This window comes from Elaeis guineensis, chromosome 1, assembly GCF_000442705.2.
Source record: "Elaeis guineensis isolate ETL-2024a chromosome 1, EG11, whole genome shotgun sequence".
Classification (NCBI taxonomy): domain Eukaryota; kingdom Viridiplantae; phylum Streptophyta; class Magnoliopsida; order Arecales; family Arecaceae; genus Elaeis; species Elaeis guineensis.
The window spans coordinates 109,715,958-109,740,568 of NC_025993.2; the positions used below are offsets into that span (position 1 = coordinate 109,715,958).

The following is a 24,611-nucleotide window of genomic DNA, read 5'->3' on the forward strand; positions in this document are numbered from 1 at the left end:
GCTAATCCCGTCGGTCAGGTACTGGACAATCGGATCCATCCAGCTTGGTTCGGCCGCCAGCTGTAGCACCTCCTCGACCTTGTCGATGCTTGGCTGCTCGAGATTCTCCACGAACGTCCGGCCCAAAGCGTCGTAAGCTGAAGTCGCCAGTCTGGAGAGGGCGTTGGCCCGGGCGTTCTCCGACCTGGGGATATGGGAGATCTCGAAATATCCGAGGTGGGCCACAAGATCTTTCACTTTCTGGAGATATTTCATCATGGTTGGATCTCGCGCCTCGAATTCGTCCTTGACCTGCCCCACGATTAACTGAGAATCGGAGAAGACCCGGAGGCTGTCGATCCCAAGTTCCTTTGCCATCCTCAAGCCGGCGAGGAGTGCTTCATACTCGGCTTGATTGTTGGAGGCTTTAAAGTCGAATCGGAGGGCGTACTCAGTGACTACCCCCTCCAAGTTGGTGAGCAGGAACCCGGCCCTACTCCCCTGAGCGTTTGAAGCTCCGTCGATATGCAGTACCCAGGTGGACCCCGGGTCAGGCTCAGAGACCGCAGCTCCTCCGGGGCTCTCGCCTTCCGGCTCTTGGTCGGTTGTCGGGCATTCTGCGATAAAGTCGGCCAAAACCTGGGCCTTCAAGATGGGTCGCGGTCGGTACTGTATGTCGAACTCGCTGAGCTTCATTGCCCACTTCGTCAGTCGTCCCGACGTGTCGGGTCGGCGCAATATCGCCCTCAGGGGCTGGTTGGTGAGGACCACAATGGCATGCGCTTGGAAGCATGGACGAAGTCATTGTGCGAACACGATCAGGGCGAAAATCATCTTCTCCGTCTCCGAGTACCGAGCCCCAGCGCCATGGAGCACTTTGCTGGTGCAGTATATAGGTTGATGGATTCGGCTCTCATTCTCCCGGACGAGCACCGAGCTGACCGCCTCGGGGGAAGTGGCCAAGTAGAGGTACAGTGTCTCTCCGACTTCCGGCTTCACAAGCAGCGGCGGGGAAGCCAGGTACCTTTTCAGGTCCTCGAAGGCCCATCGGCACTCATCCGACTAAGAGAAGCCCTTCACCTGTCTCAGGATCTTGAAGAACGGGAGTTATCTTTCAGCCGACCGAGATATGAACCGGCTGAGAGCGATGATTTTTCCATTCAGCTGCTGGACCTCCTTCTTGGTGTTCGAGTGGCGCATGTCAATGATTGCTTTGATTTTCTCGGGGTTGGCCTCGATTCTTCGTTGCGAAACGAGAAACCCGAGGAACTTCTCCGAGGTCACCCCAAACGCGCACTTAGTTGGATTCAGCTTCATTCAGTATTGTCGTAGAGTGCGAAAAGCTTCTTCGAGATCTCGAACATGATCTGCAGTCTGCGCACTCTTTACCAGCATGTCGTCCACATATACTTCTATGTTGCGCCCGATCTGGTCTTTGAAGACCTTATTGACGAGTCGCTGGTAGGTAGCTCTGACGTTCTTCAGTCCGAAGGACATTACTCTGTAGCAGTAGAGGACTTTGGTGGTCACGAAGGCAGTGTGCTCCTCATCTTTGGGCGCCATCCGAATCTGATTGTATCCGACGAAAGCATCCATGAAGCTGAGCAGTCGGTGGCTGGACGTCGCATCTACCAGCTGGTCGATCTTTGAGAGTGGGAAGCTGTCTTTCGGGCAGGCGCAGTTTAGGTCGGTATAGTCGATGCAAATCCTCCAACTCCCGTTGGCTTTTTTGACCATGACGACGTTGGCGAGCCAGTCGGGGTATGTAGTTTCTCTGATGAAGCCTGCCTCAAGTAGCTTGTCCACTTCTTCGTCGATGGCCTTCTGTCTTTCAGGAGCAAAAGACCTTTTCTTCTGCCTCACCGACCTCATCGTTGGGTCGATGTTGAGTCGGTGTGTCATTGTCTCTGGGGGGATGCCCGACATATCCACCGCCGACCAAGCGAATATGTCGGCATTGGCCTTCAGAAGCTCCGCCAACTGTCGTCGCTCGGGGTCGGGTAATTGAGACCTGACCTATATCTTTCGGTCGGGATTCTCCGCTATCGAGATGGGAACAAGCTGTTCGACCGGTTCACCCCGCTTTTCTTCTTCCCGTTGGTCCAGCTTGTCGACCGTCAGGGGGCCTTTCGATTCATCGCTTTGAGCAGAGATCTGAAAGCATCGTCAGGCGAGTTGTTGGTCTCCGCACATCTCCCCGACTCCATTTTTGGTCAGAAACCGAACCAGGAGATGATACGTCGAAACTATTACCTTGAGGGCATTTAGTCCGGATCTTCCAAGTATGGCGTTGTAGGCCGAGGGCACTTGGACGACCGCAAAAGTCAAGTGGACTGTGCTCTGTCGTGGTTCGGTTCCGACCGTCACGGGCAAAGTAACTTCTCCTTCCACCGTGACAGTATCTCCAGCGAAGCCTATCAGGGGTGTAGAGACTCTCTTGAGTCGGTCGGTCGACAGTCGCATCCGGGAGAAGGTCGAGTAAAATAAAATATTCGTTGAACTTCTATTATCTACAAAGATTCTTTTTACATCATAATGGGTTATTGTTGCCGAGACAACAACAGCATCATCATGGAGAGTTTGGATGCCCCGAACATCTTCATCTGTAAAAGTAATTACATCGTCCGGGCACGGCTTCTTCGTCGGCTCCCCTCCCGCAGACGTCCCCGGGTCCAGTCGTTTGGAAATCATATTGATGACTCCGACCGTAGGCTGATTAGTCGTTGCTTCTTCAGTCGGCTGGGGTCGTCGGTCGGCAACGAGTTGAGTCGGCGGGTTCCTCCGAAATTTGCCGAGATATCCCCGGCATATGAGGGCTTCGATCTCATCCTTAAGTTGGATGCATTGCTCGGTATTATGGCCGTGGCTCCGGTGGAATCGACAGTACTTCCGCCGGTCGAGGCCCTTTGCCTTCAGAGGCGGAGGCCGTCGCAGATATTCCTCCCCTTCAATCTCCATCAAAATCTGTGCACGAGGAGCAGAGAGAGGAGTGTAGGAGTCATACCTGGGGCGTGTCGGCCTTGGACTCCGCCGTCGAGGCGACCTCTGGTTCCGTCGCGGGGGTGAGACCCGACTGTCGGTCGGGGGCCTGCTAGGCTCGGCAGGGTCCCGACCCTTCCTTCACTTCTCCTTCGGGCCCTTGGACTCGGTCAGGCGCCGGTCGAAAGCTCCTTCGTCCGCGCGCATGTACTTGTATGCGCGCTCCAGCAGTTCGGCATACGTTCGGGGGAGAGTCTTGTCCAAGGAGTAAGTAAATCAGGATGCCCTCAGCCCCCGCTTCATGGCCGAGATGGCCATGTCTTCATTGAGGTCCCGAACCTCAAGCGTGGCCGCGTTGAATCGCGCCACGAAGTGTCGGAACGTCTCATTTTCTCCTTGTTTGAGGGAAAAGAGGCTGTCCGAGGTTCGTGACGGCTTCCGGCTGGTGCTGAAGTGGGCCACGAAAGAGTGCTCGAGCTGTCCGAAGGAATGGATACTTCCTGATCGAAGATCGGAGTACCAGGCCCTGGCAGCTTTGCGGAGCGTGGTGGGGAAGCCGATGCAAAAAAGAGCGTCGGTTGCCTCCTGAATCGTCATGAGAGCCTTATAGCTCTCCAGATGGTCAATTGGGTCGGTGGAGCCGTCGTAAGGCTCCACGTGTGGCATCTTGAACCGATTGGGGATCGGTTCATCGAGAATGAGTCGGAAGAGAGGTTGGACAGTCTGGAAGTCGACGTCGTTCGAGGACTTCTGCCCGTCCACCTACAGCTGGGCAAGCCGACGGTCGATTTCTTCGAACCTACGTTCGTAGTCGTCGACCCGTCGGTGCTGAGAGACCCCGGGGGTGGAGTCCCCGGAGGAGTCCGAGAGAGAGGCGGACGGTGTTCGCGATCGCTTCTCCTTCCTCGCCCGTTCCAGCTGGGAGGGAGATGGCCGTCGAGACCGATGGGTATCGCACCGCGGCCACCCCTCCTCTCGGTGGGAGCACTGTGGCAGGTGCTCCCGAGGAGGCGACGGAGATCGATGCGGGTGTCGGCGGCTGCTCCTGGAGGGCATCGGATGTGCCGCTGGTTGCTCGGCCGGCGAGAGCGGCAACCGGATTGATTGTTGCTGAAGGCTCTTGACTGCGTCTGTCAGCACGGTCATCTGCCGCACGATCGCCGCGATCTGTGCCTCCGTGGTCACCGCGGAATGCGGAGAGCTAGGTTCCGCCATGGAGGGTGGAGGAGAGGCCTCTTCCCGGCGGGAAGAGCGCCTCGCCGATCCGGTGACCCTCGACCGTTGAGCTCTTGTTCTTGTCATCTTAGGAGATGTTTCAAGTTCCGTGGGGGTTACAATCCCTGGTGTTGTCGATGACTGGTGACATCCCCCCTACCTGGTGCGCCAATCTATTGCGGCCAATCCCCTCGTCGCCTGGTCGCCGGGAACGAGCGCCTGCAAAAGAAAATCCGCACTGACCGAAGGTGATTCCGACGGGAACCCTCCGACGGTCAAGTCAGAGAGGAGACTAGGCAACAGTAGAAAAGAATCAAAGAGCTCAAGGGGAGAGGGTGAGAGCGAGAGAGAAGAGGAGGGATTCAAGGGTTTCAAAAGGACCTCCTGACATTGTTGCCTTCCCCGATATATATAGTGGAGCGCGGTATGGTGCCATCATTAATAGTGCTGACAATTGAAGGATTGTCAACCCACTGAGGACTGTCAGAGTCGTCATGAGGCTGTCAAATCACCGTGGGGCTGTCAAATCGCTAGGGTCGACCCATTCCTTAGGTGGGATAATGCCCCTAGGCGGCAGTGCCGCATGCCGTTGTCAGGACTGACAGTTTCCAGCAGTCGTACGGCATTTGAAGGAGCCGGCCGACTGTAGGTCGGCGGCTAGTTGAGGGGCGTCGGGTGGAAACCCGGGCCCTCCCTCCCAGACAGTCAGTCGGGCGCGTTGCGAGAGTCGTACATCGGACTCCATAGTTCAGCCGAGCAAGAGAGAGAAGAAGGTCTGCCCGATCGACGTATCCTCGGTCGGTCGGTAACGGCAGCCGTCGGTCGGTAGAGTCGGACGTCGGTCAAGTAGGTCCGACAGTAAGTCGGCGTGAGGGGGTACGGTCGGTATATCCCAACACTACCAATGATAAGATAAAAGATCGATAGATGGGGATTATTTCCCAAAGGCACTGGACCAGAAGGGTCTATCATCCATTATCTCCTAAAATATCTCGCGGGGTGCTGAAATAGCTTTTCTCTATGACCTTTAGTTAAAAAATTTGGAGGTTTGGACTTTCTAAAACAGGGGGAAAATGTCTAACAAGCTGGTGCAGCAAAAGTGTCAAGGTCTATATCTCTCAATCTTACTCAGGTTATACTCAACTTTGCAAGAACCTCACACGATATCTTGGAGTTAATGCTGCTAGAACTTGCAACCTTCACCAAAGCAAGGTATCTCCCTGCCTTGCAAATTACTACAGCATGTACGAGGGAATAGATCTCTAAACTCCAAAGGAAGCAAAATCTACTTGATCAACTCTTCTTTGGATATGTTTCCTCAATTGTGCATGTGTGTGTGTCTCTGAGAGTGAGTAAGAGAGAGAGAGAGAGAGAGCAGTTATTTGGATGGCTGTATCTCGTTTGCCAATCATGGAGATTCCTTAATATGAATGGAAGATACTTTTAAGTGCGAAAACAGAATTTTCGCAGTATACACCATGTCAGCCAATTTCATTGTGTCTGGAAGGAATAAAATGGCTGAAGATGTCATTACAGATATTAATGCCAATATTTCTAATAAATCAAACCAACTATTGACAGAAAATGTAACAATAGGATTGCCTGATCCAGCTAACTGGCCATGACAATTTCTTCTGAACTCTTAATAAAATAGCATGTCCACATACCTGTGTCTTAGTTTACTCCTGGCGACATGATTAATTCTATGATACCGATACTTTAGTTCAGATAAACAACATGCTTATTTGTATAACAAAATGCACATAGTTTCAGGCGATAATGTTGAAGAAACAGTTTGAGCTTTCACAAGATGAGGTAAGGTTCCTATAATTAATCCAAGCAATTACATCCACATATGGGTTATCCAACTTAATAAATTTGCAGATAATGGCTTCAATTTTCAAGACCTCGAAGAATGCATTTGCGATCAATCCATGGACAAACTACAAGAAAAAGCTCTCACAATTTGCTAGATGCAGCAAGATACTTTGCATGACGTGCCTGAGCTATTATCTTTCCAGTCCCCTTTCTCCTGAGCTCCACGGAGGAGACCCCAACTGCCTTTCCTATATGCAAGAGCTTGGCCTCGATCTCAACTTCTTCCTAAATCATCAAGCAACAATAGATTGAATTAAACTTGCTCAAAGATGTACAGTATCACAATAAGAGATTGATATTTCAGATAGTTATTTACTGTGCAATACTAAACAAAAGAAACAGGAACGAGCTCCACAAGTAGCTCTTACTAAATGAAACCTTAAGTCACCCATCTCTACAAAAAGAATCAGTGAGTGAAGAATTATCTTTTAGGACAAATAAGAATTATATATTTAAAACAAATGATAAGCCATTTATGTCTATTATTCAGCACACCAGACAGAAAGCCTAGAGATCACACAAGCTTAATCATAAATCACATCTTTTGGATTTTTATTGATGAACAAGAGATTTAAGTAATTATTGTTAATCTTACAGATGATAGTCTATAGAATTGCATGGGTTACAATGCTAGAACTAATGCTTGTTGCAGATTGGATCCTTTCAAAAAAAAAAAAAAAAATCATTAATTTAAGGAAGCCCTAAATACTGAAACTCTGAAGTCACTAAACTCTTGCACAAAATCAAATTATACACCATAACACTCTAAAGTTTCGAATACACAGTACACTTCTGCCAACTTGTATCACAACTATGAGTTAGCCTATGATTTGAGCTTAAGCATTAAAAAAAAAAATTCACCAATATGGCACTAGGAGAAATTAACTCCCACATGGATAAGGTTGGCAGACCTAAAAAGGCCTCCAGCACATTTAGCTTAGTTTATGACATTACTCATATCCACTAACTCAGACGTGGTAAAATTTCCTAGAAATTTTCTTTCTTTTCTTTGTGGGTCTTCCTAGCAAATTGCAAGGCAAGGGTAAGTGGGTTGGATAAATGATCTGTCTATCCCAACAAGAATCATCAGCAAATAGCAACTTGCTACCTTAATACTTACAAATAACCTCCCCAAGCCAAAAGATCCATGTTTGCACTGAATCTAAAATAAAGTTCATCGTAAATTTACTTGTAAGAAGAAGGGATCAAAACAAGACTTGCTTGTTCATTTTTCACATAGAGGTCTCAACTAAGGCCACAGAACCTTCTTTGCAAACTTCGACCCCTTGCCCAAGTCTGACCCCAAACAAATCCTGGTATTTTGCATTCTCAAGCTCAATCATAAGTCTATAATATATTATACAGATTTACGTTGATCAAAAACATGTAGTACAATTGGTTACTGATTCCTATCTCCCTTAAGAATCCAGCCCTCTCAATGCAACCGAAACTCAATAGTAAGAAGTATCCTTCTCTCTTCCTCCAATTTCTTATTCTTACTCTCTTCTTTGCAGATTGACATCATATTGACTAATGGTCTTTTAGCTTACACTCCTCTTCTACTACACCATCTGTATTGGCATCCCATTGACCCATATCTCTCAAACACTTCCTGAACAAAATAGTGCTAAGCAACTATCAACGTCCTTCTTCTTCCCCTTAGCACTTTGATAAAGTTAGTTTGTCTTGTAAAAAGACTGGGCCAGATACATGATTTTAAGTCATATAATTGAGATGGAAACATTATTAAATAAACTCCTACTACATGGGGCACTTCAGAAAGTATTTGAATTGTACTGTTGAAGTCAGAGAATCCCTTCCAAATAGTATTATAATATTAAATTAAAGAGTTCCGAAACAAAAGGTGTCTATGATGAATATAAATTTTGTGGTTTCAGTTCCAGCTATAGATTTCAAACGATTAAATCACAGAATGACAAAAGAAAATAGCCTTTTCATAGAAGCATGATTTTTATCTCTCTTACTACAAACAGAGTGTGGTTTTTCATGTTCATATACTTCAGTTTAGTTATTTGTCAAGCACTCCAAGCTTCTCAACTTAATAACCACATATGACTGACATGTCCTATATGGTAAATTTCAAACACATTAAAATAGCTTCTAGGTTGTATGTACCAAAAACAATAGCCTCTAAGTTGCAAACATTCTGATAATCAAATGAAAAACATTGTGTAAGAGAAGATGTAGTATCCCAAACTAGAAATCATGACCTTCACGCTAGTGTAATTATGATCCAGATTTCATCTTTCTCTTTTGCACTAAACGGTAGAAGATTTAACTTTCATATACATCAGTTCAGTTAAACCGCGAGCAATCTAAGCTTCAACAACCACAAATAACCCACAAACCGAATATAGTCGATTGTAGAACACATCAAAGTGGCTTCAAAGTTGTATTCTCAAAATAGCTTCAAAGTTCCAATCTTTTTTCCAATAATCGAATGAAAACGTAGCATTAAGAACCAAGCTAGAACCCCATATTAGAAGTCATCACCTTCGCAGTAGCAAATTCTAAAACAAGCAAGCAAAAAGAAACTGTAATTCCGAAGAGGGTTACCCACTTTAATAAAAGCGGCGTCCATGTAGGAGACGCTAATCTCAAGAGAGACGCCACTAGTCGGGAGGCCCACGCTATAAAACACCGCGGACCCGATCACATCCACCAGCGCCGCCGTCACGCCGCCGTGCAGGAAGCTTCCGGCGCTCTATGACAGAAAGGGAGTGAGATCAATAAAATCCAGAGAGAAGGGGGTGGGGGGAGGAGAGAGAGACGGGGAGTTACTGTGAGGCGGGGAGGGACAGGCATGGAGCAGAGGACGCGGCCGGGCTCGATAAGGTCGATTCGGAGGCCATGGAGGACGAATTCTTCAAAGAGTCTCGGCGGGAGGGCGTCGGCGTCGCCACCGGACGCCTCCAAAGATCTCCGCACTGCCTCCAGATCCATCCGATCTCGCAACCGATCACTTGGAGCCAGCGAGCACGAGGGCGAACTGGAATAGTCAGCAGGATGGATACATTCGGGATCTGCGCATAGAAATTTTCATGCGGGAGGAAAACACTCGTGGACTCTTTCCGTTCCACCGCACCTTTTGTTTTTCATTTAAGAAAAATACTTTTTAAGACAAATTTATTAGCCCAATAATCCTACTCCAGGGTTAAGTAGAGAGCTAATTTTCTCTTAGTAATTTTTATTGATTGATATATTTATACCTCTAAAATATTTTATATATAAATATATATACACGCGTGCGCACACACATAACTTTATTTATATATATATATATATATATATATATATATATATATATATATCCAACACAAAATTCTAGCCGCCTCTCCTATTTGGCTGCTCCTGACCTCTCACCAATAGAAAAATAGAGAAAAAAAAGGAAGATGTGTGAGGAAGGAGACCATATGAGGGATTTTGTATAATTTATGACCATCCAAAGGTTTAGGATTCAAAGTTTTAGAGGTTAAGGTATAGAATTTAGAATTTGGTCTCTTGAGGTCTTGAGGGTTTAATTTTGGTAGAAACATGATATTTTGTGGGGTTTGGAGATTTTTGATTAAAAAAATTCTTATTTAGCTACAAAATTTTTAATTTATAGAGTTCTATTCTCATGATAATATGAATATGATGCCAAATTCATGGTGTGAGACTTCCACTAGGTTAAGTTTTACCTTTCTAAACTGTCATGTAGATGCTTGAACGATACCTTTCTTACACTATTCAACTCTAAGGGCCAAATATGTGTCATTGGTGCATTGCTTTTTTTTTTTTTTTAGATTCACTATTTTGATAATCCACTTCTAGATTTTAATTTTATATGATATTTGAACTAATTGGACGAGTGCAGTTTGATTGGACGGGCTTGGGTGGAATAAAAATTAATTAGATGGGTTTGGATACCCAACATGTTTACAATTTTTTAGTACGATGGGTTTAAGATTTTTGGATAATTTTATAATTAGATTTGGAATGGATAAAATATCTCTTGAGCATAAATGATAAATTAATTTAATAAATTTTGTCATAATCTTATTTGAAAAACCCTTTGATACTCGTTTATATATAAGACTGCAAATGGATCGGGTTGGACTGAGTCATGAGTGATCTTGATCTGATTCAGTCTTTTGATTAGGTCCTAATGTTGAATCCAGATGCAATCCAATGGAAAATCGGATCGGATTAGATCAGATTCATAATCAAAAAGTCTGCCTCATTAGATCATTTGGGTCAGATTGGGTCCATATATAATCCAATTTTAATCCAAAAATTTTAGATCCAGCTCAGATCCAAATTCTGATCGAAACTTGTTCGTATGATAAACCAACATATGCAAAATTTATGATAAAAAAATAAATATTATTTTACCTTAGCTATTAATTTATAAGTAATTTTTTAAAATCTCACAATCAAATTGAGTAAAATTGTATGAAAAATAGCAATACTACAAGAGCATTTGGAATTCTAATCCCATTTTATTTGTTCTATAGTTTACATGTTGGATTCAATATTGAATTCAGGTCGGATCGGATCGAATCGGGTTCAAATTTAGTAAATTCAGATCCGACCCAGAATATTGAATGAGTCCAATTTTAGAATCCGACTCGACCCATGGGACTTTAAAATAGATTGGATCGGATTTAAGTGGGTCAGATTGGGTCGAGTCACAGCTCGACCCGACCCATTTGTAGCCTTACTTATACACCCAATGTTACTCGCTCAAAATCACAAACCAAAGCGCCTATCTAAAGCACGTGTGGGCTACCAATATCTTTTCCTAGGGCGAAAGTGATATGGATATTATCCGTCCGAATCTATTTTTATATCTGAATCAATCCGGATATGGATAAAAATTTTAAAATTTGATTAATATTCGTATCCGTATCCATATCCATTAAAGAAAAATGGATATGGATATGGATATGGATAGATAATTATCCGATCCGTATCCGAATATCTGAATCTATATATAATCTTATATAATTTTATATAGTACTTATTATTTTTTTTTAAAAAATAGATAACTATATAAATATGTTATTAACTTGATTTATTATTTATTTAATAATATTTTTGATTCTATAATCATAAAGTTTAATTATCTAAGTAATATTTATAATTATATTCATACTTCCAGTATCCGAATTTTATCCGTATCTGTTTAAAATAAATATAGATATAAATTTTTATATTTGAATAATATTTGTATCTATATTTATATTTATCAAATAAAATAAATATAAATATGGATATGATAGTATCATCTGATTCAATTTCAACTTTATTTTTTTCTCCAAAACCCATTGCCCCGAGCTTTACCTTCGAGATTAAAGGGGGAGCAGCGTACGGGCACGATACGATCATTCTTCGCTATATCCCTTAGGCGGGGCTCCTTCGTTGCAAATCAAGACGTGATTCGAACTGGATGTGATGATATCTTTTTAATCTATGATAGCTTTACTTTTGTTTGGGTGTAACAATTTTCTTAAAATTGTTGGGAAAAATAAAGGAAAAAAAGAATACATCAGATGTTTCTAGTCTGGATGTACTGTTGCATGCTACTTTTTATGCACTTCATATTCTATTTGGGTTGTGTTTGTAAGATGATGTATTTTTTATTTTGAACTTCACGTTCAATTGTTTTGAAGGTGTTTGTTTGGTCTTGTAGAAAGCTTTGCATATTATGGTAGCTGTAGTGGAGCAGCTTAAAGGTGCAATTGGAGAATCAGGACTGCTGGTTCTTCTTTGTCACTTTCGTATCATAGTGTTTAACAATTTAACATGTATTTTTAGAATTAAACTTGAATAACAGAGGAAATTTGTACCAGAATATCTCATAATGCTACAAGAGATAAAAAGTATAGTCCTGCAGACATTGAAGAGAGAAAAATACACAATAGCAATCACTAAATTGAATTCAAAAACCTCATTAAGCGAGTTCACCCTCGATAGGAATAGCTCGCTAAGAATGAAAAGAATGGCTGACAGATGAGTTAGCTCATAGCTAACAAAACCGAGTCTGAACTCCAAGATTTAACCGTAAGATATTAGTACCTAAAGTGCTTATGCATACAATCTTGCAGATTCTGTATATCCATATTTTTTTTTGTTAATTTTTTGATACAAGCGGACGGTTACGTCACATTCTAAATCCAGAACATAACACGATCATGCTATCGAAGGATGCTATCCTCGATAACACGAAATCAAATGATCATAATCAACTAAAATTCATCATAAATAAAATATAATAAAAAATTTAGTTTTATTATTCATCAAGTAATTAAATCAAAATTAGTTCAGAGCATCTAAATCCATAATCAAATATAAAAATCTTGTTTTATAATTCATAAATAATTACTACAAGTCCATAATCTCCAATAGATTAAGCTTCAGCTATAAAATCTTTAGGCTCGCTAGCATTGGCATTCAAATCTGAATTATTCTTTATTTCTAACTTTATTCATCTGGATAGAAAAAAAAAAAAAGATATGAGCTACACTAGCTCAGTAAGTAGAATCTGCACTTCCTTACCGGATCAAGCATAAGTTTTTCTATGATAATGTAATATTTAGAAAGTAATAGATATTACAAAAATAAATATTTCATAGAGAATATAATAAAACAAGTCATAAATCAATCATGCATACATAAATTATGAACATTTCATAAACATGATTCGTAAATCATTCTTCTTAGATATTCTTGTCATATTTCAAAATATTACTCACAGATATTCATGTTAAGGTCACTATTATACCCGTAATATGATCATATTTTTTAATCGACAGAGTTCTTATTTCGTGTACCAACTTTATACCTATTGGCAGAGCCATGTTTCTTGTGGATACTAGTTTTGAATGTCAATCTTCCTATAGAAATTTGTTCATAGCTATCTGAGAGCCTTTAAAATCTTTATATCTTTTTTTTAAAATATACATATATATAGATACAAAATTCATAAAATTTATATTTTATAAATATATTATTTTCATAAAATATATTCATGAAAATAATGATCATAATAAAACATGCCCTTTCATATATCATATGCCGACCCTTATTTATGACAAACATGATTTCGTCAATAGTGATTTTTTGTATGAAAAATATGATTACTTAAAAAATAAATAAGGAGTATAAGATCTACTTACGTCATTCACTCTAGATCTTTGACTTCATTAGAAGAATTGACTAATCCTATTAAAATATTAAAAATATAATTAATTTTTTATTCGATGAATTCAGTAGAATTAAATCATAAGAAAAGAGAACTGTTGATCAGATCTAAGTAACTCGATTAAAGAATCGTAGAGCATAGATTGGATCAAGATCAAGATTGACTAACAGAATTCATCAATAATGGATTTCAAAAATACTAGACATGTCCAATATAGATTTGACATATGATACGAATATCAAAGCAGATTCAGGTCATCTTATCAGACTCAATATGGGTTCTTAGAAAAGGAAGACATGACTCGATATAGGATTCTTCTTAGAGACAGAAAGTAGACGAAGAGAGAAAAAAGATAGAGAGAGAATCTTCGTATTCCTTACAAGAAGAATCTATGATCAAGATCATCGAGGGCCATATCATGATGACTTCATAGGAGTTAATGGTGATCAGATCTATAAATATATGGTAAGAACCGGACTGGAATTGACAAATTATATGGATATCAAAGTAAGTTCGGATCTTTTTTGAAAAGATCATCTTAGATTCATATTGGATTCTAGAGATTAGATAGAGAAAGAAGAAGAGAAGAGAGAGAAATCCTGGAGGAGAGAGAGAAGAGAGAGAAGAGAGAGTAAAAGTATTTTCTCTCTTTTTTTTTCTTTTCTTTTCTTTTTCTTCTCTTCTTCTTCTTATTTTCTTCTTCTTTTTCTTGCTCGAGCGGAGGAGGGACACGGGAGGTGGTTCTTAGCCAGAAAATTGGAGACAGCTGGCGACAACAAGTAGCCGACGGTGATAGGGTAGGGGATGGCCGATGGCAAGAATTGTCGGTGGGAAAAAACATAGAAAAGCTCCAAAAACAGTAGATCCAAGGACTTTTTTTTCCTTTTCTTTTTTTTTCTTGATTTTGACTGATGATCATTCACTGGTAGTCTCGATCTCACCATGGAGGATCGTGGGAAGACCAAGGGTTATGATGTAGGGGTGTGGCACTGTAGGTGGTGGCGCCAGTAGCCAGAAAGATGGAAAAAAACTTCGATTAAAATAAAAAAGAACGGAACTTTGCTTTTGGTGGTGTTTTCGATGAGTCCGATGTCTGACAGCCGTGTACAATGGCATGGGAAGGAAGGAAAGGAAGAGAGAAAGGAGAGACGGAGCTTACCTCAAACCTTTGCTTTCCTCTTCGATATGTTCGCAAGGAAGAAGACTCCCAGTGGGAGTCTTCAATATATATTTTTTTTTTCTTTTATTTTTTTTTTATTTTTTTGTTTTTACTTTTTTACGACTAAAGATGAGTGCTTGAGAGATTTTAGAGCTAGGTATCACAGGCCAGGCTATTCTAATGAGCAAACATCCCATAAAATCAGAAAATAAAAGGTCCTGCGGGACCCGCGGATGAATTTTAAATGTTAGAAACAAGACATCTTCATTACAATACATACACAAGTGAATTTTCCTTTTGTGTGTTGGAGAAAGTGAAACAAAAAGGAGAAATAAATGCCCTCTAATGTTGGTTGACCTGCTAAACCTTTTATTTGAATTTGTCCCAGGAGGGCCAAGCACGCACGTATTAGATGGCCCAGTCGACATGACAGGCTATGAGCAATGTTATATAAAAGCAGTAGAGCTTAAAGCATTAAAATTTGAGACTTTGGAAAAACAAAACTAAGATTCGCAACTATTAGATGATTATCAGAAACTCAAAGTCAGTTGTCATGATAAAACAAAAACATGGAGGGAACATCTGATATCCAAACCCTAAATCTGAATTACAAGATGAAACCTTCCTTGTATCTGTAGACACAAGAAAATATGGATAGAAAGTTGTCAACATAATTCATGATGTTTGTCTACCATGTCACTCCAAGGGCATCCATATTCTCTTCCCTCCATATGATTGTCAAATTTCTGCTGGAGAAAAAAAAAATGGTCAAGTTTTAATATGTGAATCCAGTATTCTGTGCATAGATTACATGTACTATGCTGGTATCAAATATCTTGCAAAAAGATATCAACAGCCACAACATTATTTGTATGCCAGAAAAAGCCGACCATCTTGTGGAAATCAGCATGGTAGCATTTTTCAAAGAAATGGTTCTGTGTACTGATATTCAGAAATATTTGTAGATTTTTATTTCAAAAAAAAAAAGAAAAACATTATCAGCACATATTTTCTAACTTGAAAAGGCATGTCGAAAGTTCTGAACTTAGAAATTGGTAAATTAAAAAAAAAAAATCAGAATAAAACCAGGACAAAACAATCGAGCTATCACCCCTTAAAATGATATAATTGCTCCCCACCTGTTCGTGCAATTTTACAAAATCAATAACTCAAGTGAAATCATAAAGGGGAATTGTGATATTGAATATAAATGAAAGTATAGAGGCAAAGATGGAATTTAAAGGCTCACAGCCTCTTCAATTATTGCTAAATTACAGAGATAAACTGTGAAATCAGTCTTCCTATAGGAAATGGTTTTCTTTCAGCATCTGGACGGTATTAAAGCTCATTCTATAGTTTTTTATCTCAAATTTCTACTTCAACAATACAGGCAAGATATGGTTAAAACAAAGATATCAAAAATGCATATATAAATCTTTTTTAATGAATCCAAATTAATGACATGATGGTTTGGCAGAATTATATAACTAATGTGAAACTTTAAGAAGAACTGTCCAGGAATTATGCACCAAACAATCTGATTGCACAGCCCAAATACTCTTACAAAACAATCAAAAAGTGTATGAAGACAATTTGTTGTTTATCTAAATTCTAATCTCAATGAACCCTAGCACGTTCAAGCAAAAGCCATGAAGCCACAGATTACAGGAATATCCAGATTACATTTCCCTTCTTGACAGAGAAAATAATTTTTAGAAATTCAAATCAGATATCTCCTGGTTGCCAAAATGACCCTCCTATGTCATGTTTCTTGATTCTTTGCCTCTTATGTATATTTGTACCCAGCCACAACCCCCTTCAGGAGTGGAATCGCCCCCTATAAAAGTTAGTGGCAACAAAAATTTCATGACACTCAATTATTAAAACCCATACATCTCCTTATCTGGAATTGTGGGGTTTTCGATCATTTTTGTAAGTTATACGAAGAATCTAGCAACTGTCTGCATGTATTACCAGTATAACATCCACATGCAGTTCAACAGAGACAATTATGAAATAAGAATACCACTGAAAATTTGATGAATGATAAGTTGGAAAAAGAACCATACTAAACTATAACATAGGTAGGAATGTGAGATACCCCCAGTAACTGAGGGGAAGTTCAAGACAAGAAGTTATGGTATGCACATATAACCAACCAGTACAAAATATCATATGAAATGAACCTTGATCATAGCTCATCTTTTAGAGACTCAGATTTGACAGGTGTATCCTTTTGAATTGTCGCAGCCTGAGTAATTGCATCTTTGTTGTTCTGTATGAAATCAATGATGTCCTCTTTTGTCCTATCACCCTGATACCGCACAAGCTTGCCACTTGCTGAAGAGAAAAAAATAGTAGGATAGCCCTGAACATTCAACTCATGCGGGACATCATTTGCACTAGCATCCTAGAAAATAGAGATTAGTGAAACATGTCAGGATTTAAGAAAACACTAAAATGCTCCAGCTTTACACCATTAAAGTACAAAAGTGAATCCAACATCATAAGAGTAAAATAGAAGAAAAAGTAATCCTGTTAAAAATTTAGGTAACTAAAGCAAGTAAAATAATGAAAAAAATAGTCCCATTTTCTGAGAAATAGCAAAGGCACGACGAAGTGAATATTTTAAACAAGAAGTCTAATAATTTAAATTTCCATGCTTGACTTAATGTAAGTCAATTCTCCCTGTTGCTGATGAAAAGACTTCCTGACAAGGGGCCTATCTTGTTATATCCTAGAGCCACTATGTCTAGAAGCATGCTTCATTTGACCAAGTTGAATCAAACAAAATGAAAAACAGGTTGATACAAGAGATAGCATCACTCACTATATATAGGTAAGGAACTGAAACAGAATTCAAACTTGGCTGACAACCTTTATATTAGACCTATCCAAATAAACTCTCTCTCTCTGTGATAAAACAAAAACATAGACACTCATCCATTGAAAACATATTAGCCAATCAGCAAATAGGTGATCCATCAAAAAGGAAAAAAATCTCAAAAGTAATTAGCACAAATAGATTATATTCCTATGTGCCAAAGGCGCATATCATGTCATGCTAATGCACAATGTGTCCTGAATACTTCAAAGAGCATTAAGATAAAGGACATTGCTTGCATGCATAAGCTGTTCCATAGCACAGTATATTTTTTAAAACTCAAATGCAAAAAGTCAGATCATCAACATTCAGCAATTCGTCTAGCATATATCAACAATCATGATCTTCGAGCAACTTTTAAAAGCACAATAAAAATAAATTTTGTTTCAGCTTTTAAGTCAATTTTGAACCAATAGAAACACCACTCCACAGTCACAACCTCTTTCAAGAACAAGGAATAGGAAACTTCTATCTGGGGTGCTGCACCTCCCACAGAATCTCACAAGAAGCTCCCACACCTTCCCATGCTACCTATCTAGGCCATCCACTTCCACACATCTGCACCTGCTGTCACTTCAAGTGTCTAATGAATGAATATCCCCAACTTTATCACTTGAATCAAATCCAGCGACCAAAAAAGACATACTCATCAATCTAATATCATGCATAGCATCCTATAAAAAATTCCGGGTCAAGATAACCTGTCCAGAACTTCACACTGATCATCCATGAAACCTCAGGCATGTTTTCTTACTTATCCAATTGAAATCATGCCCTAAGGTTCTTAATGAAGAACTATATGATCTTCAACGAACATAAACTGACTAGTATGTCAATTTTGACCATATTGTATAAATAATGTCCATGAATGTGTGATATTTTTCAACTAAAATGCTGCAGGAAATGTCCATTCAGATGCCATATATTGCAAGACATTTTTAGGTCAAGATTGGGTCAAGCTCAAAGAACTACCAGGTTATGTACAATAAGGTAAACCTTTGATAGTCCTATTCTAGCCCACTACAACTCCACCAGCAACACTGCAGGAGTTATAAGATGAAAATGGACAATGAAATTCAGCTTTCCAAATGACAGCTTCTTGTTTTGAAAGGTCATAATTGAAAACCCATTGAATTTTCCACTCATCAGTGATTAATGCCTTTTCCCTCTCCTGTCAAACACCTGGAAGCAAACCAGTAGATCAATCTGAATCCATCATTCTGAAAGTCTTGGGATTAATGAATCCAAGTATCAAGACATCAGACCCAGCTCATATGCATCAATGCATGCATGCATACACAAGCCCAGCATGTCATAAATATTGCTAAATTAAAACATCATAAGAGTATGGTCAACAAAGGCACTATGAAAACAGCCTATCATGGATGAAAGGAAGGTTACCATCTTTGCGATAACAACATCATCATCATTTTGGAATGAGACAGCAACTTCCTCTAATATAGGTGCTAGTGACGTGCAAAAACCACACCAAGGAATATAAAATTGAAGCAGAACTGCAGCACAAAACTCATGAATATCAGATTGGTGGATTCACAGAGGATAGCAGGAAGAGGTTTCAAAAAGACAAGAAAAGGAAAGAAAAGTACGACCTGGATAAAAATATGGTGAATGTTTACTATTTATACTGTACTACTGCATACAATAGATTGTCTCCACAAGTCTTCCTCAACTCTTCAATGAAAATGCTACAATTGCAAAGCATTACATAGGGATTCTAGCATAATGAAATACTTTTATTAGAAATTGGAATGCCTTGCCTAATTAGAAAATGGAAATTTAATTTTGATCCAAGCACTAAAAAGACCACCTTGGGACAACACTAGTCTCAACAATGAGAAAAGTTATGACAACTTAATACGGTAGAATGGAAAGAATAGAAGGGCATTCAAGAAAGTGTTTGCTATGGAAAGGCAGTTTGGGACCTAGAGGTCGAGAACACCATGTATAAAGGTTTCAGCATTCTATGGGCTAATGTAACTTTTATCTCTTTCACCTCTTTAAGTTTTTTACATAATTAAAATCTTTTATTAGGCTGTTTTTGGCTCCCCGCTGCATCACCTAATTGATGATGATATAAGGAGGCCAATTTCTTCCCTATAGAGGCAGGATACTGTGAGATACAATTTCAAGGAGCAAAGAAACCAGAAGAGACGATTCAAAAGAGAAAAATCAGACCATACAATACAACTAATCATAAGTGCAACTGACAAAAGAGCTGCTAGTTCAAACTTAACTAATAACTGAAGGATGTATACATAAAAAATAAAATAGAATTACACTTTCTACCATCCCTTTTTGCTTAAATGATCGATTTCTTAGAAAAACCGAAAGTTAAAATTAAACAGCTCCATATCTACTAATGAAAAAGAAACAAGAATAAGGATATCTTTGGAAAAAGAAATGGATGCAAAGAGCCCACCATTTTTGCTGGACTTGAAGACCATATCATTAAGGCTGTCAGCCACAACCACCTTGACAGGTTCATCGTTGACCTCAGGAATGGGCTCTGCCTTCTTGAATGGCGTCAAGCTGCCATCCTGCATGCACATGGTCAAACTGAGTAAAGCCAGAAATTGATTGCATATGTTATTAAACTTCATCAATGTGTTTATAGTCCATGCACAGAGAACAGATCATTGAGTAAAACATCATCACGGTTACAGAATGTCATGGACATTATTATAAGACAAGCAATGAAACAATTACCAGGTAATCCTTCACCCATGTTGCAATTTGATCAGGTTCTAAATTTGGTTTGAGATAGTTCTGGCCCTTGGTCTCTTGTAAGTAGATGAGGGGCGCTTGTTCATTTTTGAGTCCATAGAACTAATAATCCAACCCAATTGCACATAAGATTATCAGAAAGCCATCAAATTACATAAGGGAAAGAAGGAAAAAGAGGGGCATAACGAATATAACCTGGAAGGTACGTTTACTGGCATCAAGATCACCAATCAAAAAGCTTATGTTCTTTCCTTTGTAGTGCTCAGCAACCTCATAGTACTCAGACTTAAAAGCATCAAAATCCTCATTGCTGAAATTCAGAAAGAGCATAGCCTACCCACCACCAGATGCCAACAGAAATCATGTGTGAGGGGAAAAAAAGGAAGCAAGATGTAAGATTGCAGCATTGGATCATATAGATTCGCAGGAAGGAAATTATCAAGCATTTGCAGATGTTCGAGACAAAAATTCGTGACAAACATGAACCAGAGTTCTAAGGTCTCTGAACTATATCATCAATCAAACCTTTTAGATAATTAATAGCATGCTGATCCCAATCACATTTCAACCAAAGAGATACAGTGCAAAATCTAATACAACTATCTAAAATATCTGATTGAAATGCAATGAAGAAAAAGGGATACATATGAATTTAATTCTCCAAGCGATAAGAAACAGAGAAAAAGGGATACATATGAATTTAATTTTCCAAGCAATAAGAAACAGGTGTGGATAGTATGCGAAGCTTTGGGATATGGCTGAACATTAATGGAATGATTCAAGCAGATCCATCCAGATAAAGACAAATACTGCCAACATTATTTACAGAATGTATTAAGACTACATTAAAATTAAAGAAAGAGGACATGATGAGCAAAAATACCGCTCACAAGTGACTAGAAAAGTGAGCATCGGGGACCATGAAAGAGCAAAATAAACACAAACAGAAGGTTTTACTTTAAACTCCCACAACAATAAGAGAAAATAAACAAGCAGATCCAAAGCAAATGAAAGTAAAGCTTCAAAACAGATAGGTCCAGAAGATCCAGCGTATGGCATGTCCGTGCATTTCATTAATAGATGATGTAACATGATTCAGTACTGGGAAATAAAATATAAATGCCAAAAAGAAATACAAAGGCCAAATACAGAAGTTGTGCTGCCTTTTGGAAATTTACCACAGAACCTAACCAAGAGAAATTATGTTGCAAGCTTGATAATGAAACATTTTCAAAGTTTCATTATGAAAGGATTCCAGAGCATCCAGAAAACTTGAACTTTCCAACAGAATAGCACAATGGGGACTCGTTTGAGGAAGGATATCTAACATACTAAATACTATCAGATAGACCTAGCTAACAAGTTTGAAGAATAAGAACACTGTAATTTTGACATCTCATGGTAAAAGGATTTAGGAAATTCCAAGGTTATCTTTTAATATCCTAATAGAATACAATCATAAAATTAAGAATACATCAATATTTCGTCTAACATTTTCAACCATACCAAACAACATCAACTATGACCTTGCTCATATGGATCTTGAAATGGGATATTCTCTTGTAGGGAACATCTGTATTTTGTATAATGTCTATAATTAGATTTAGAATGTATAAATCATAGAAGTTTCATATTACCGCCACCCACTGCTGCTATAATTGCTCAATGACCTTAAAAAGCAGATAGAAATTTAACTTCCAAGTCAGCATGATTTGGCCAAAAATTATAAAGGAATGTCAGACATACTCCAAGATCCTGGAATAGCAGATTGGAAGGGTGGATTATAAATAAAGAGTGGATAGAGAATATGCATGCCTACATTCATCCATTACAACAAGTTTGCTCGTGTCAATGACAATTCAACTTTTGGTGTATTGACTACACTAGAGCTTTACAAAAACTGCACTTTCTGTCAAACAATTTTTTCAGAAAAGAAAGTAAGTTCTTACTTTGGTGTCAGGAACCTCGAAGAATTTCATGAGAAATGGACGCTTTCTGGGATCCTTGTCAAATATGGTGACTTTAGGCACACTGGCAGTTTTAACGAAATCCTCTAAAGCGTCCACGCGAAAATCCTGCACAAGATAATGACCAGTAGTTTATCAGCAAAACAGTGAACAATAGAGAGAGATGCTTTGCTTTTAGCAATGAGATAAAATATAAATGCGTGTGTTTATGTATTCTTTGTGTATGTATGTTTAATTTTTTCCAATAATTATTCATGTATATGCCTGTCAGCACATGCATAATGACTGAAGATTTAAAATTAAAATTAACAACAAATTGTCATAGACACCTGGAAGTCAACAAAAAGTTCATCAAATGGTTTGAATAGCCTGACTATAGGACCACTGACTGTCAAATCCCCATCTGGAAGGAGCTTAGCATCCAAAGTATGACCAAAATCATAGTCTGCTCGCAGTTTCTCAGCTACCGCCTTAAATCTTTTAAATTCCTTGAGAGAATAATCAGGGAACACTGCTACCTACAATAATATTTAAATAGATTGAGACTCGGCATAAAGCACCATGCATGATCAAAGAGGGCAGTGGGGGAAAACTTCAACAAGGATATGGAGAACTTACAATAAAGATTTTCTTGCCCTTGATGAGAGTGTCGACATCCTTTGAGGATTTTATCTCAACTGAAGCAGGACCTGCTTGTTTCTTCAGATAGTTAGCTATTTTAACTTCACCCTCAATTGGACCATCATATTCTTGGATGCTTTTTCCTTGATTTCTTAGAATAAAGAGTGTGGGGAATCTCGTCACATCATACTTAGAGGCAATCTCTTTGTTCGCCTCATCATCGCCATCAACTTTTGCAAGAACAACTGGAGGGTCATGCTGACGCAGTATCGCTGCAACCTTCTCATACTGCAAGTCAACATATCAGTAAGGAATCAGTTTTGCACAGTCCCAAATATAAATAGTTGGTTCAAATGGGTGATTCTCATATAAGCCATTACCACTGCACCAAAGACTTGGCAACGTTCAGACCTGTCAAGATAAGGGTTGAGTATATCACAGTCAGCGACAGATAGATGCGGCATCTATAGAGAATATCACCTTATTCTTCCATACAAAAACCAGATAGGCTAACTTTTGGAAAACCAGCTGAAGTTGTGATCACATCAGCTTTAAACTGAACAACAACAAACTATACACACGGAAGATTGATTCCACTACAACATTTTTTGATTATTGCTTTATCGATACGTTACTCTTCATCCTTCTAATTTGATGAAAACATCCCATACATAATAGCGAAGGAGGTAATCCTTAAAAAGGCGCTAATATCCGAAATGGACACCCAAAACAAACACAACTTTGAGATGAGACTTCACCAGATATCCAAAAAGGAAAAAAGGAACTGCTGGGAGGAAACGGACAGAAAACGAACGATGATGAACTCCAGCAAGAAAACAAAGATACGGAAGCAAATCCAATACTTTCAATAAAATGAAGTAAAAAGGAAGCTTTCAATCAAAATTTATATGATAGAGGCGAAAATCTGTGACAACAAAAGAAAATCCATTTCTATACTCCCAGGAGAAAAAAGTTGTGCTCTAAGGCCAATGCAAACAAAGATCCACCATCCCAAACCATCACAATAGGCTAACCTGAGCATAACTTCGCAGATGAAACTAGAGAAAGAGAGAATCGCGTTACCATGGGGCGCAAAAGTTGACGACAATGAAGGGGTATTTGGCGATGGTCTCGGAGAAGTTGGAAGCGTCGAGGGTGAGCACCGCCGACTTACCCAGGATTTCGGCTCTGCCCTCCGATCGCGCCGGCGAGGGGGACAAGAACACGAGGAGCGCCAAGAAGGCGCTGCAGATTAGAACCCGGTAAGTCGCCATGTGAGAAACAAAAGAGTTCGGAGGAGGAGTACTTCTCCCCCTCGCACGCGATCGAATTGGAGACGAGGCAAGCGCGACTAAAGATATAGTACGCTTTTAGCGGTTACCGTACGTTTATGTTTTGATAAATATATACAACGCTTTCGGAATAATTCGATCCGATTAAAAAAAAAAAAAAAGTACTATAAAAGCGCTGTAAAGAAGGCGGATTGAAAGCACGCTCCCGCTCCCATGCGTTACGAATGGGTTGGAAAATTCCACAACACGAAACATGTTTTGCGTCAAATAGACAAATTACGCGTGCTCGTTTAGGTATGGGATTTGGTTTAGTCCTTGAGTTACGACACGCGTCGGTTGCTCGTTTTGTGTCTGGGGATTCTGTCTTTTGCTCGTGCAACGGATGCTGGAGACTTTTATAAGTTTTGGAAATGAGATTACGGTTTCTTAACAAAAAAAAAAAATACGTTTAATAAAAACGAATACGAGGTTAATTGGGTAGCGTAACCAAAAACGAACTCACAGTTTAGGAGGGAAACCAACAGAGCTTTGTCGACGTGGAAGCTTTTTTTTTTTTTTTTTTTCCTCGGGGAGAGAACATGGAGGTTGGCTCGATCTCAGGTATTTCGCCTGGGGAGAAATACTCTGTGCACCACCCGTGGTGCAGAAAATGGCATCATTTTTTTAATTAAATTATGTAATTATT

At 39.7% G+C, this 24,611-nt stretch overlaps 2 protein-coding genes across 3 annotated transcripts; both read right to left on the reverse strand.

The window, feature by feature from the left end:
• Positions 1-5,955: 5,955 nt before the first annotated feature.
• LOC105038474 (uncharacterized) lies at positions 5,956-9,101 on the reverse strand. The gene is made up of 3 exons (XM_010914278.3): positions 8,854-9,101; positions 8,633-8,776; positions 5,956-6,276 (listed from the first exon to the last, which is right to left on the reverse strand). The coding sequence occupies exons 1-3, from the start codon at positions 9,013-9,015 to the stop codon at positions 6,133-6,135; spliced, it is 450 nt and encodes a 149-aa protein (XP_010912580.1). The 5' UTR covers positions 9,016-9,101; the 3' UTR covers positions 5,956-6,132.
• Positions 9,102-14,921: 5,820 nt separating this feature from the next.
• Positions 14,922-23,979, reverse strand: LOC105038475 (protein disulfide-isomerase). 2 transcript variants are annotated; one of them, XM_073259428.1, is made up of 11 exons: positions 23,718-23,979; positions 23,015-23,045; positions 22,632-22,922; positions 22,343-22,531; positions 21,996-22,121; positions 20,242-20,379; positions 20,029-20,148; positions 19,742-19,859; positions 18,703-18,815; positions 16,604-16,827; positions 14,922-15,163 (listed from the first exon to the last, which is right to left on the reverse strand). In XM_073259428.1, the coding sequence occupies exons 1-10, from the start codon at positions 23,906-23,908 to the stop codon at positions 16,609-16,611; spliced, it is 1,536 nt and encodes a 511-aa protein (XP_073115529.1). In that variant the 5' UTR covers positions 23,909-23,979; the 3' UTR covers positions 14,922-15,163; positions 16,604-16,608. The 2 variants fall into 2 exon arrangements, with proteins under 2 accessions (XP_073115529.1, XP_010912581.1); XM_010914279.4 differs by having other exon boundaries at positions 14,922-15,166.
• Between the last annotated feature and the right edge of the window lie 632 nt (positions 23,980-24,611).

Excerpts from the sequence above, each read along its gene's own strand:
- LOC105038474 (XM_010914278.3), bottom strand. The coding sequence starts at position 9,015 with ATGGATCTGGAGGCAGTGCGGAGATCTTTGGAGGCGTCCGGTGGCGAC. Across the intron at positions 8,777-8,853 it reads CTGTCCCTCCCCGCCTCACA|AGCGCCGGAAGCTTCCTGCA; the intron begins GTAACTCCCCGT and ends TTTCTGTCATAG. Across the intron at positions 6,277-8,632 it reads TGGACGCCGCTTTTATTAAA|GAAGAAGTTGAGATCGAGGC; the intron begins GTGGGTAACCCT and ends TTGATGATTTAG.
- LOC105038475 (XM_073259428.1), bottom strand. The coding sequence starts at position 23,908 with ATGGCGACTTACCGGGTTCTAATCTGCAGCGCCTTCTTGGCGCTCCTC. Across the intron at positions 22,923-23,014 it reads GCCAAGTCTTTGGTGCAGTG|TATGAGAAGGTTGCAGCGAT; the intron begins GTAATGGCTTAT and ends GTTGACTTGCAG. Across the intron at positions 16,828-18,702 it reads ATGTTGTTATCGCAAAGATG|GATGCTAGTGCAAATGATGT; the intron begins GTAACCTTCCTT and ends TCTATTTTCTAG.